The following is a 14869-nucleotide window of genomic DNA, read 5'->3' as shown; positions in this document are numbered from 1 at the left end:
CTATTTTTTTGTGTTCCTTTCTGTGATCAATTGGTGGAGTATTATGCAATGCCTTGCTGATCTGTTCTTTCAGGATGGTTGTTGGTCAGATGCTTTATTCCTCCAGCGAGAAAGTTGATGATTGCTGTTTTTAGATCCCTACCCTCGGAGCTTCAGTTTGATTGCTGTAGACAGCAAGAGAAGGTAGGTTGGGGAGAACAAGTAGAGCAATACCAGTTTGTTTCTTTACATTTTTAGACAGGGCTGCAAAAGATTAATATTAACTTCAATCTCTACACCACTTCCTTCTTGAACAATCAACTAGCTATTGGGGAGGAGTTATTTTGAGATACTCCAGAACCCTGATCATGCACCCTCCAGTCTTCATTTGGAGCCACTTGGGGCACTAGGGCCAAAGGACCACTGAATAGGATTAGTTGCCGCCTTTTGTTGGGAGTAGGGTTTATCAGGCTTTAGAATCCATTTGTAATGAAGACTATCATTTTAGCAAAAAAGCGAGCCTTATGGCCATAATTAAAGCAAAATAAGCATTGAAGTTGCCCACAGCAGTCTCTGACAAGCTGGCTAGGAGTTAGGCATTTGTGAAACTATGACTCATAGAGATGAAACATTTTTTGACCTGATACTAGACATTGAACAGAATAGTTCAATAACCGTCTAAAGAGCTTCAGCTCAACAGAGTTTTGAGTGCTGAGGATAAAGCATGTGGTTGTGCTTTGTTTTGCAGCAGCGCCCCCCCCCCCCCCCCCCCGCACGCACACACACCCACCCTAATGTACTGCAAATCACCCGGTACCTCATGTAGAACTTCTGGGCAATTGACTTGGTTGTCCCTTGGCCTCTTGTCTGTTATCACTGTGATATTTACATTTAGAGTTGCTATATCACCTTTTTAATTTCATGTAATTGTGTGATAAAAACTTGTCTTTACTTCAGTCTATTGGAAACTCAGACAAGAATGAAGGTAAAGAAACCACCAAACGTTACTCCCTTTTCGCCGTGGTAGTTCATGTTGGAAGTGGACCAAATGAGCCGCTGGGGGATGATGTGGATGATATGTCAGATTTTGTGGGAGGTGGGCCCCAAGGCGGCCGCTGTATGTATCATCTTAGGACCTTCAACCTCAGTTCTGACCCGAAAGGAGACTGTTTGAAGCTTAAAAGCTGCAAGGGTCAGAGTCGTTGGTACAGCCTGCCTCATGAAGCAAGAATGGGTTCCGTCTGTATGGATCCAGTGGCATTTTGGCTGTGAAATGCTAGAGTCATGAGAAGAGTTCTTATGTTTTCATTCAGGTGTGACTTCTGCTTCTATGTCTTAGTTTGGTGTAATCTCAAACTGTGTTCTTCGTGGATCATGTGTGTTGCTAGCTTTTCTATGTGGTCACTCAGTTGTTAATGCGTTGCTCTTTTTTTAATTTAGTGTGTAATCTCTAGTTTGAATGAACAATATGTTTAAACTCAGGTATTATTGGTGTGTTGCTTTCCTATGTTTTAAATGTGTAATCTCAACTATGATTCTGGGAATCCATTTATGTTTTCATCATACTGTTCAGTTTGCAACGACAATGAGGATTGCATGCATCACTTCTGACATTTTTTTAGTTTGTAAGCTTAAGAAGTTATACAGAAAGCTTAGTGTGTGGGGAGGTGCTTAATCCTACATAGAAATGCCTCACAACTGCAGAATTTTGTTTCTAAGATCAAAAGCAAACCGATCCTCCTAAAAAGCTTATCTTTACAGAGTTTTTTTCTCTCTTTGGGATCATTCTGTACTTAACCTTTGCTAGTAAGATAAGATATTTCACAAGTTTGAAGACTCAAAAACTACAGAATTGATGGGATATTTCACAAATTTGAAGACTCAAAAACTACAGAATTGATGGGATTTTGAATGCTTTTCTGTATAATCGAGAAACATATTTGGCTTGTGTCTGAAAGATAAGATGCACACAGCCAAATGAAGTTTGGAAGTCTAGGCGTTTTAAAATGCATAATGCGGCCAGCTTATATTCCTTGATATGACTCGAACTGGCTAGCTACGATGTGACTTTGCTCTGTATCTGGCTCCGCTAAAATGGTGGACCGTGTGCCCATGGCGTAGATGCATGTATGCCCTGCAGCCAGGACTTCATTTTTCAATTCAGGTGGTGACTTATGCTTCTATGTTTAAGTTTGGTGGTGACTGCATCACAGGTAGCTGAAAGGCTAAAATCATGAGAAGAGACTTCTGCTTCTATGTTTTAGTTTGGTCTAATCTCAAACTGTGTTTTTCGTGGATCCGGTGCTAGTTGATGTGTGTTGCTTTTCTATGTGGTCACTCAACTGTTAATGCGTTGCTATTTTAATTAATTCAGTGTGTCCATAATCAACAGTGTGAATGAACAGCGTTGCTATGTTTTAGTTGATGCGTGGATTGAAATTGCAAGCTCGTAAGGAGGGATTTTAGAATGTTTTGGAATTGCAGTTGGATACATCCAAACACGAACTTAGCAGGATCGTCGAGAGCTAGCAAGCCCTCGGATGCTATCATACAGGCACTAAATTGGATGCCGATGGCGTGGACGCATGTATGCCTGATCCTAGTGTTTCTCTTCTCGTTCTCTAATTATAATCTGTCAGTCTACTAGATCACTTGTTGTCTAATTATAATCTGTCAGTCTACCAGATCACTTGTAGAGTTGGGTTTTTTTTTTTGAGATTACTTGTAGAGTTTGATGTCTGAGGCCTTTGCACCGTGGGCTTAGAATATCATGGTGGCCCAGTACAATTAATCGCCCCAAATTTTATCTGGGCCCCAGAATGGTCTGTTTGGGCTTTAACTATAACCATCACACAATGCACCATGTCGCCGTTTTCGTTCGTTTATAGCGCTATGTATTTTTCTGTGTAGAATTAAATTGACATTTTCTGCTGGTAGATATGATGATGATGAACCAATGAAATATAAAATTGGTGCGAGATTTGCCAAGACTTCGCCAGCTGGTGCACTTATCTTGAATAATATGGACATATGGTAGCAAGACTAGACGGTGATGGAATGTACCTTAGAACAAACTCAAGCAGGTGCCATTTGCTTAAACTGGGCCCCAGGATGGTAGCAAGCCATCCACAGAATGAATGTCAGCACGCCTTCCCTTCCCTTGTCCTCGGCACCGCGCGTCTCCATGCGCGACCGGCCGAAAGGCATGGCCGTCGCCATCCTCTTCGATCCTCAAGCCTAGGGCCAGGCCACCTGTGTGCTTCACTCAAAAGCATTGCAGAAACTGAAGCACAAGCTGCACAAGAAACACCACCATGCATCGCATATTTGCATTGCTGAGGCCACAAGATTATGCGTGTGTCGATCAGTGTGGTGATCCACATGCGACGACATTCCAAACATAGACCATATGTTTCATTGAGAATCAAGGAACTCGCTAGCAGTGCTGTAAAATCATGAAGTCCAAAAGGCAGATGGAGACTGGCTACTAGGTGTCAGTGTCTCAGTTCATATAGATATAAGGCCTGTTTGGAGAGCCGCACCTGCCGCGCCTAACTTTTTCTGCCGCAGGTGCGGCGGCCGTTTTGGCCGCCACAAGTTAGGCGCGGTGTGGCGTCCTAGGCGCCACACCAAACAGGCCTATAGATTGGCGGCAGCCAGAGCCAGCTACATGGGCTTCTTTGGGTGCCAAGGGACGCACTGTTTAGAAGCGATGCAAACCCAGCCGAAACCGTAGCAGAGGAGCCAAGTCACTTGCAACTCAAACCTTAACGCTCTTCCCTCCAAAAAGCCATTGGATATATAAATATGTGCTCCATGATCACCACCACAGCTCACTCACCTCGCCTCACTACAGCAGCACAGTTGCACCCAGCTCCCAGCTTTCCTCTGAACCAGTCCTGCTCTGAACCAGCAGCAATGGCGTTCAACCCAAACCCTCCAGGACTGGGCTTCCCCTACTTCCCTCCAAACCCTTACCTTCCAAGGCCACCGCCGCAGCCCCAGCCGCGGCCACAAGCCCCGCCACCACCACAGCGCTTCCCACCACCGATGCGAGCCCCACCACCGCCACAGTGTGCTCCGCCGCCTCCTCAGCCTCCGCCGCCACGACGCGCTCCACCACCACCACGCCGTGCTCCCCCGCCGCCCACATTGCCACCACCACCACCACGTCGTGCTCCTCCGCCCACCACTCTGCCCCCACCACCGTCACCGCCTATTCGCCCACCGCCACCGCCTATTCGCCCACCGCCACCGCCAACTCCTCGGCCACAAGCGCCACCACCGCCTCACCCGTTCGTGCCACCTCCGCCGCATATCCTGCCTCCGCCGACGCCCCTGCTGCCTCCGCCTAGCCCTCCTCACCACATTGTCATCATCGTGGTGTTCGTCTCACTGGGCAGCCTGCTGCTGCTGGCATGCCTCGCCGCGCTCCTCTGCTGGCACAAGAGGGGGAGAAAGACAGAGACCAAGGCTGAGGTGCTCAACTTCAGCGACCACGTCCACGTCCACAAGGATACCATGCCAGGTCCTGGGGCTGCCAACGTCGTCAGGCTCACAGTAGACGAAGACGTCAAGTTCCAAGAGGCAGTCAAGAAGCAGGACGCCATTGGCGAGTCCTCGAGCACTGCAGCAGCTGGGAAGACGACACATCACCACCTCCCTTGGACCTGGCACAAGAAACATGAGAGCAGAGAAGATAAGAAGACTGAGCTCATCAATGTCACAAAGCACAAGCATGTCGACGAGAAGATCATACCTGGGCCGCACGGCGAAAAGATTGAGGTCCTTTCAGAAGATGAAGATATCAGATTTGAAGAGGCCGGCGAGAACAAAGAAGAGTTTGAGAAATCCAAGGCACGCATAACCAAGTCCTAAGATGATATGATGCCATATCAATATAGTATCTGCCTACAGTGAATGAAGGCCCTTCAACTTGGGGCAATTACCATACCCATACACACATACACATACACATACACATACCACCCTTGCATGCATTTGAGTATTTTGATACACATACCACCCTTGCATGCATTTGAGTATTTTGATAAGATTCTATGTTCTTTGATGTGAATGAAATAAGGGCATCACAAACCTATCTGATTGGATTCAATGTGTAATTATATGCCAGTATTTGTATATGAGCAGTTTGTATGAAACAATTTCCACAGAAATTTCACTGTAAGATGACAGTTAGTGGCTGCATGTTGCATCATAACAAAGTGTGATCATACACATAGCCTTTCTGTTCACATTCTTCCCAACTGTGTAAGACAATCTATGGGACTAGGCCAGAAGGTGAACAGCACAAACGACTTTACAGGGTAGCCTAAACATAACACCGAGTACTTGTCATCACTACATAACACATCATAATCCTAACTGCTTCCTCTACTTAGTTGATTGCGATAGGAGTAATTCGCCTTTTAGCAGGCTTACTCGATGCGCTGTTCTTTGTCGGTACTGGTGGCGGTGTAACTTCAGCCGCCACACTCGATGCACTGTTCTTTGTTGGTACTGGTGGCGGTGTCACTTCCATACTGTCTACTGTTACCAGCTTCTTGTTTTCACAGGTCACATTTCCTTCAGCAAGCTCCCCTGTTCCTAAATTTTCAAGAGTTGATTCTTGTTAGTGCCTTCAAGAAAATAAATGGGAGTAAAGATTGCAAATAATATCGTCCAACATGGGTATGTATAGCTACTCGATAAGAATGATTTCTTCCACATGATTGGAGCAAGGGCATCAGAGAGCCATTTGATTGGAAGGACTCTTACTGTATTATAGATCAAATTCTTGCGATAACAATATAAGATCTAACTGCTACTCAATTGCAAATGCAGTAATTCATTTCTTATATTAGACTTGTGATGTTCTCGGTTGGCAACAGTGGTGCTCTAACTCCTACAGCCACAGGGCTGGCTTCCACCTTAAGCTTGCTGGCACTAGTATCAACCTTCATGCTATCTGCAGATACAGGCTTCTTGGTCTCAGGTGTCAAATTCCCTTTAGCAACTTCCTTTGATCCTAGAGATTTATCCAAAATTGGGCCATGTTAGAAGAGTGTATTCCAGAAAATCACATCAGAAGGGGGAAAAGGGGATAATACAGTGTAAGGTTTGATATGCGGAACTACCAAACATATGCATCACATCTAAAATGATCATCCTACATACCAATAGATCACTTGTGAATCATTTTTATTAGCTTCATTACAGGTTGTACAAGGTTTGATACAGAGAACTGCAGAACACATGCAACGGATCTGAGGAGATGATCTTACATATCAATACATCACTTGTGTATCGTTCTTATTAGCTTCATGGAACCTAGGGATTTATAGATGAAGGAAGCTCTATTGATCTCAGAAAATTACATAACGATGATACATGTAACCTAGAGCCCTAGAGGTATGTCAGGTAAGTCTGAAAGCAAGAACCGCAGGGTATTCCATCACATGCAGGGTACGACATTCACATTCCTCAAAAAACATGCAGGGTATGGCTATGTACCACAAGTCAACGAAAAACTGGAAAAACAAAATATGCCATTGTCCTTTAAGAACAAAACAGGTTCAAGTATTAAGATGAATATGGTTTAGATGGCAACATGATATGGAGCCTTTCAGCAGGAGATGGTTAACAAAGAAAATTCGAAAATCAATATGTAAAATCTGTTCCAAACAACTCTAGTACTCCCCCTGTTCCAAGTTATAAACTGTTTTTGCTTTCTAAGTACATAGCTTTTGCTATGCATCTAGGTATACACTATGTCTAGATACCTAGCAAAAGCTTGTATTTAGAAAAGCCAAAACCGCTTATAATTTGGAACTGAGGTAGTACCATTCTAGTCACCCGTTGCTAATGTTTTATGTTAGTTACAGTTGGGCTTTGTGATTGTCATATGATTCAGTACTGAATCCTAAAACTTCTGAGAAATTCACCATGATGTACTCTGACGATGAATGGAATGTTCCAAGCAGGAACACAATTTTCAACATGCAAGTACACAACAACCCACAAAGAAAATAAATAATGGTACGGAAATATGAACGGAAAGGAGAGATACCAGGGAGGATGTGAGGCTCTCCCAGTTCCTCATTCTCAAACTCTATTATAGTACAGTAGCCATCTCGTGATGACACTGCCAAGTGCCAAGTACTTAGCATCAGAAGACCTGACACAAACAGATTGCAAAGATGAATTACTACCACTAGTAGATATGCAAAGCTTAATTGAAAGACTACAAAAGCAAAACTGTATAAGTACCCACCAGGCAATATCAGTAATGGCAGCATAGTGTGGACCAGCGTGGACTAGAATTGGAGGAACACTTTCTGTATCATAGACATACAGAGAGTTCAAAGTAGCAACAGCAAAAACAACTCTATAAGGAAGCTTGAAGAGACCATCTGCAAAATTTAAATGTGATTCAGATTTATTGTAAAAAAGAGAAGTAGAACTTTTAAGCAAAGCAAAGTTGCCATAAATTGAGCTACCTGCGTTAGAACCACGTGGTTTGAATAGCACAGGGCAAAAGCGTACTGCTACTATAGCTTTACTGGCCCCAGGGAGTTGTATTGCAGGCCTGCAGTGCCAAATACAGTCAGTAACCTAAAAGAGCAACTGAACTACATGTACAGTCAAAGTTATATGCTAGAGTATGCGCTTCGGACCCAAAACACGGAATACATCATGATAACCTTAACTAAAATGCCAAATTTCTGTAATCTGTAGCATCTCATCAGAAATTTAGCACATAAGGGGGAATGATTATGCTGCCAAGACATATAATCATATAATATTTTTCAATTTTAGTGTTTTTCGAATCTTCTGGTGGAGCATTTCCTGCAATGCTTTCACAAGTGACAGTAAATTTTTTAGTAGGCAAACTACTCAAACTTAAGTGCACAATGCTTGGTACTTCCAAATTTTGGCAAACTGTTGAACTTGTGTTCTGGTGGAGCAATTCTTGCCATGCTTGGACAAGTGACAGTAAATATTAGTAATGTAAACTGTCAAACTTTAAGTGTACAAAGCTTAAGTGGTAGTGATACTGTTGGGGTGGCATCATGTAGGAGTCTTACTCTGTTAACTGATCTTTTACTTTGCTGTACACAGTGATATTATGACGTCATGTTCCCCCAGGTGAACATAAAAGCAGCATGGACTAAATGGTTGTTAGAGATGACCGGAGCACGTACAATTTACAAGGACCAAGAATGGCCTTGTCAGGATATAGGTCCCTCGATGAGGTAGGTTGCCCTGGTCCAGTTTGTAGGAGTATATTTTTGAAAAAGATATTCCTTTTGTTGTGCTATATCTAACCAACTTGCACTTTGTGGCCTAAACTCTGCTATCTACAGTAGCATAAACTACAAGTTATTTATGAAGTAATTAGCTCCTGTGTTTGGCATTTTGTATTCACTAACATCTTAGTTGGAAGTTGAGAATCTCTCCTGTAATACTTTGACATAGTTCTCAACTCTAGAAATTAGTCCAAAAAAGCTTTTCTATAAAGCATATGCTTCTACATGAGGGCGTGGGGGCTGTATAATAGTGTGCTCCTCGGTACTTTGTGACTTGAAGAGCCTTTATTTTGCTGGACATGGTACCCACTACCCAGCCCCCAAAAATTAAATGCTTCTAGTAACATGGTAGTTTGAATACAGCGTTGCATTAAAAAAAGTTTGAAAATAACCTATGGCTCCAGTAGGGATGTTGGCTGCAGTAGTGTCATAGAGCCTATTGCAATGTAATTATATCAATTCTAAAATCTTGTGTGTATGTATTTTATCGATTCTAAAATCTTGATGCACAGTTATCATGCATGGTCAGTGCTGCATGTTATTTACAGAAAGTTGGAGGATACCCAACAAGCAACAGCTGATGCTGCTTCCGAAATGCAGGATAGTCATAACGCAGCATATACCGATGCGTGGTCATGGACAGTCCTGTGAAAGGAAAGCCAAGCTTACGAATAGCATTGAGCAATGGATTCAGGTAGGAGGAGGATCTATAATTTATGACGGAATAACATGTGATTTCTGCCGACTGACCCGTGGACTTCTTCATGGGCAGGTAGCCAGGTAGGTTCAGATTTGTGGCGATCATGTCAGGAAAAGGGACCGAAGTCTGCCGCAACCTTTTTTCTTGTTTTTTATGAACTGGTGTTATCCAACGTTGGCCGGATAATATGTATCACGAGACCTCAATGGCATCGCATTGACGTCTCATTAGTGTTAAGGCATCGTACAGGCGCTACAGAACAAACGCATTTTTTTAGAGGTACAGAACAAGTCAACAAACACCTAGTTTGCTAATTGGGAGCCTACCGGAGGTCATCGTTAAATACTGGTCATTTGTTCTTCGTTCTATTGGTCTAAAAGGGCCCAGGTTGGTCGATCCAGGACTTCGACGAGCATACCCCGCAGCTAAGCCCACGAACGGCCAATAAGTAAACTCATGTGGCCCACTGTCGAAACATTTGGTATCTTTTGGGCCCAGTAAGTCGAGCAGCACTGGTGGGCTGAAGTAAGGCCTATTAAAGCCCACTAACGGCTCATAATTTCCATTGAAGCCCACAAACGGCCCATGTTGCCCTTTGTATGGGCCGCTGTAGCCCGGTACTTTAATGACCAATTTTAACGGCAATCTTTGATGGGCCGGAGTTCAGCTTCTGTATAGCCCACATGGCGCACATAGCAGTTCAAGCTTTGGTGCGCTGTAAAGAGGAAAAAGGCACCGAATGGTGCCGATTAAGTTGCCTCTCGGCCGAACTACACGAGTTAAGTTTGATTTTACTTAGTACTACATGGTCCTAAGTTTTAACTGACTTAAACTGGAGTTGTATGCATCGCGTTCCGTGTAGTCACCGAATTAACATTACACCAGAACTTCGCGATGGGCTTGCAAGCTCATCACCCAACTTTTAACCTTGCAATAGCTAATGAAACCCATCCTCTCAAGAAAAAAAGAACTAATGAAACCCAAAGAGGCAAGGACCACACGATGACACGGATATAGATCAAGCAATGAAATGAAGTACCCCAAGTAGCCAACCCAGCATATATCTATTAATTAGAAGCGTCCGGCACCACTTCTCTCAAATCCACCATTAGATTCCTGCAAACGAAGACATCAAAATAAGAGCTGAAGGCGAAGTGAATACATCAAACCAAGTGATTAAAACCTATAACAAAACATGCAAGAGGGCTATTAGACATTTAGAACAGCATGGGATCCATATTCACTGATGACGGCACCTTATGACTTCAATGAACAAATCAGAAAATGAAAATTTTAGTGAATCATGGCATTCCGTTTGTTGACAGAGGTACATCGAAATGCAATGAATCATGCAATACATGAATTCATCAAATCGGGGGCACTCAAATTCAAAGCAAACCCGAATCAAAACAATGTTGCCAATATACATTCAACACAAAATTTGTCTGTCCATTAGATTGAGCCTGGAGAGCAACTTGAGTACACGTAGACTCTCTGTTTGCTTAAAAAATGACAAACAAATGGAAAAATAAGATTGGTTGGCAGCATGTGCAATTGTCCTAACCGAGCACAAACTTGATCAAAGTCAATGCTCAATAATACCGATCCCATAGCTAATGTTTGTCAGTAGTGCGGTAGGAGCAAAGATTATCTTTTTTTAATATAGATGAAAGCTTGTTTGGTCAAGGAGCCAAAAAAACAAATCAGGACAAAAAAAACGAATCAGGACAAAGGGTTATATGTGGGACAAAGTAACCCATCCAAGTAGCTATGATACTAGAGGGTAGTGTAAATAAAAGGAAAAGAAGAAACTAAGAGTTGTTCTGCAAAGTTGTTGTCGCAAAGTAAAAGCATCAGAATACCAAGTAACTTTTTGCTCAAACATGCAAGAGAGCTGTATATCCTTATATTAAAGAAGGAATACCTAGTAACTCGAAGGTTTGTATCAAAGGTGTACGCTATCACACGCTGAACACTTTCAGTTCCTGCACAGAAATTCAATTCGCATCATGGTTCTACATAGTGCCATTCTGTAAGGTGAAAAATACATGAAAAGGCAAAAGGCAAAAGGCAAGGGTACTTTGGCAGATGTATCAGCATGCAAGAGGCAAAAGAAAAGGCAAACACTGAATACCCATATCTATGTTATCATACGTGAAGATTCTGAAGCAATCAATTATTTTAAAAATTCTACTAGTTCAAGGTGAATTAAACAAAGTTTGAAATTGAAGCGTGGTGCGTGCGATACAAGACCAAGTAACCTGTAACCTTTTTTTAACTTGTTTTCTCATGCTCTTTAGTGACCAAGTATACAAAGGCAGTGGCTTGCTGGAAGCAACAACTTCATAATAGAATAACTACTATATAAAAGAGGGTCAAATAGTATGTCAGAAGAGGAAGAGAGATAACAAACTGGGAAAAGAGAGCTTTAGTTCGCGAATCGCTATGCTTCTAGCAACCATTAAAAAACTAAAAAAATGAGGTACTAAGACATACATATCTGCCCTCATGTTGGTTATAACATGTTTCAGGTGTTATTGCAGACACAATGTACCAATGAATAGTTGCAAGGGACTACACATCACGAAATTATGTTCTTTGCATTTTTAACAAAATTCTATAGCCTTAAAAAAATTATGCATAAGATGACAACTTTTCCTAGCCTAAACATTAAAAGGATGGCACACCATCAAAAGCCAGTCAGTACTAAGTATCTTAAGCTTGTTGGAATTGTTGTTTCCCCTCCATGACATGTCAGCCTTTGAATTGAATGTGTGACGTATGCAAATAATGTTTCCCCACAAGGGTAACGAAAGCCAATGTTCATACTAGAGATACCGGCAAGAGTATACGAGGATTATCCTACAGTCGCCATCTTATCAAGCCATATTCATGAACTTCAATAGAATCCAGTGAACCTCCTAGCTACTCGTTGTAAGAACTGAGGCAACATGAGCAAGTCAAAAGGAGCCCCATGAATAGCATCCTAAACAGAGACCCCAAACCAAGTCATTTAAAGTACCGAATACACAAAAAATCTAACCTAACAGATCATAAGGCAATCCAGTGTAAGAATGAAATGACCCCCTGCTACGGGCCTAGCATCATAAAACACAACATGAAAGTATTATGGAAAAAAAATACATCACAGATCTGTAATCTCCTAGCTTACCGATATTAGGTGGTGCAACCAGACACAGTAAAATGGACATCATCAGCCAAGAAAGTATTGCAGTCGATGAACATGAAAAATTACCAGCCATTGACTAAACCTTGAGTTTCTAAATTTTATCTGGTTAGGCGAAGATTAGCTATCTTTTGAAAAACAAAAAGCTTCAAGCCTTAAGCACCCAATAGGGTTCTTCTATCAGCCCTTTTATGAAGAACTTGGGATCGTATAACAGATAAGCGTGAACTAATTTAAGAAAAACATGGTACATAGTATTACATGTAAGCAATAACTTATTGAGACATAAAAAAAGTGGAAACAAAAAAGGAAGACAAAAAAAGGGGAAAATGAGGTGACCAGAAGCGATAGCACAAAAGCTTGGTTATTTGACTGCATCTTACATGCAAGTTTCCATGAACGATAATATACCAGTTTTGTGTAGTTTACATCAAAATTATGCATATGTAACCTGCCAATTCAATAGGAAAATTCATGAATGCAGTTAAACTCACTTTACACTTTGCAGTAGAGGCAAATAAGAATGAAAACATGACATGTGTGAGCAATTTTGAAATAGTATTGCCAAACTGATACCACTCCAACAGTTCAACACAAGTAATAGTACTACTAGTGTACTAGTGAATGATTCCTTACAATTTACCCTTGAGAAATTTAAGGCCATCTTTTTTTCGTTAATCTTATTGGAAGTTATAGGTGCCAGCACCAATTGGAGAGCTGCAGCAATTATCAAAACAGAGAAGAAAATGGTCCTCCTGAATGTGCTGAACAAACATTCGAATCGCACAACAGGAAGTCTTGGCCTGAGTACATCTCCTAAAACCAATGAAACCCTGAAAGAAGTCATAAATGGCCAAATTCAGCGCCAAGAATACCAACTTCAATTTCAGACCTTGGATACAAGGCAATTTAATTAGTATAACTGAATTTTTCGGATATTATTTAGGAACATATGGAAGTTACTGTGAAGGCCCAAACATATAAAAGCACTACAGCCTACCATGATGTCGGAATGGGATAAACTCGTAAACTGGCCGTCCTTCACCTTCAAGATAGCCCAGCCACTGCTAACATGCAAAAGCAGTAAGGTAGTAAACGTTATTCTCATTGGCCACAATTTGAATTTTAAACAGAGTATATCAGTAAAAACCAGCAGAAAAAACAAGCCGGTTATTCTCATTGGCCACAATTTGAATTTTAAACAGAGTATATCAGTATAAACCAACAGAAAAACAAGCCGGCTGTCACTGCTCAGCACACTTGGTTGGGCTCTTGAAAAGGTTTATGAAGCCATTCTAGGTTCAATTTGTGGCTTAAACATTTCAGAATGATTATCGTTTCCAGATTTATAATCAGAATTACAAAGATATTTTTCCCTTCTCCATTTAGCCCTCGTTATCCATCTATTCTACATTTCAAGGCTAATATATGACTACATGAGTATAATAAAGCAGGAGGGTGTGCCTAACATACCACCTAATGGAAACCTTGATGTCATCCTGACTATTTTGAACCTAAGAGCACACAGCCGATTCAGCAGCCAGCTGCAACAGCAGGATACACAAATCATGTCACAAATATCAAATTAACTCAATTGGGAGCCAAACATCCCAAACTATCGATGTAAGCCCAAAACAAAAGCACTACCTTATGACTTATGAGGACAGTAATTCGAGCACCAAACAAACAGCGGGTTCCAAAACATACCGGCGGAGACGTCACGGTAAGGCGGCGGAGGCGTCACGCGTCGTCGTCGTGGGTCCTCCAGCCGCCCCGAAGCCACGCGGAGAGGCGTAACGCGTAGTCTCCGCGGTACTATTGCTGTGCCTCCACCACGCGGCGTCCCTCCGCGGAGAGGCGCCACCGCCGCCTTCCTTCCCCCATCGGTCGCGCCCCTTCGTTAGGGTTTGGATAGTCGAGGAGAGAAGACGAGCAGGAGAGGACCTCCGCAACGGCGGCACAGGGAGGCGAAGGTGGCGACGTCCTGTGGTACGGGGCCCGCCTTCCTCGAGCCAAGGAGGCATCGCCGGCAGAGCGGAAGTGCGGCGGAACCCTTGGCAACGGCTCATTCCAATCGGATTTGGGGGAATGGGGACGGAGGCGGTGGCTCGTGGCTCGGTGCTGTGTACGAGGGAGGCGTTTGCGTACGAGGGAAGAAGCTTCGGAACGATTTTGAGGTGTGGGCGTGTGGCGGCGTGGGGGCCTGGGGGGCGTGCCGGCGTGGGGCCAATAGGCCCATCGTCTCGGCTTTGAATAGAATGGGCCTTAGCCTTCTCAGATAGATGCTTGCTTAATGGGCCCGAAAACAGAGCAACGGTGAAAGGCACATGATTGAGGTAGTGATTTTGAATCAGAAGCTTAATCGGCACATGAATGGATACAAAACGTAAGCATTAATTTTATTTCACACGGTAAAATGGAAGACAAGATCTCCTTCAAACACCACTGAAAATTGATGCTTTTATTGATGAAGTGGTGTGTTCTTATGGTGAACAGGGCAAACATCCTGCTCTTGGCAAATGATGTGCAAGTAATCGAATTTGAATGAATAAGACAAGAGGGAGTTCAGTCCTCACTTGCAGCCGTCGGTATTTGAAACACCGTCCAGGCGTCCGCCATCAAATACCGTCCACCCCTGCCTGGTGTTTCGTTCACTACCCACCCTGGTCATCGCGAGGTTCCCTGCTCCGTGAC

At 42.9% G+C, this 14869-nt stretch overlaps 1 protein-coding gene and 1 pseudogene across 1 annotated transcript; one reads left to right on the top strand and one right to left on the bottom strand.

The window, feature by feature from the left end:
- Nucleotides 1-3897: 3897 nt before the first annotated feature.
- On the top strand, nucleotides 3898-4857 carry LOC112877121 (pistil-specific extensin-like protein). Its single transcript, XM_025941334.1, has one exon. The coding sequence runs from the start codon at nucleotides 3898-3900 to the stop codon at nucleotides 4855-4857; it is 960 nt and encodes a 319-aa protein (XP_025797119.1).
- Nucleotides 4858-5377: 520 nt separating this feature from the next.
- LOC112877122 lies at nucleotides 5378-14375 on the bottom strand (annotated as a pseudogene).
- Nucleotides 14376-14869: the final 494 nt, after the last annotated feature.

This window comes from Panicum hallii, chromosome 9 (genome assembly GCF_002211085.1).
Source record: "Panicum hallii strain FIL2 chromosome 9, PHallii_v3.1, whole genome shotgun sequence".
NCBI classification, from domain to species: Eukaryota; Viridiplantae; Streptophyta; class Magnoliopsida; order Poales; family Poaceae; genus Panicum; species Panicum hallii.
This window is presented reverse-complemented; position numbering and strand designations above follow the sequence as displayed.

Bases quoted from the DNA above. Each gene is read 5' to 3' on its own strand.
- LOC112877121 (XM_025941334.1), top strand. From the start codon at position 3,898: ATGGCGTTCAACCCAAACCCTCCAGGACTGGGCTTCCCCTACTTCCCT.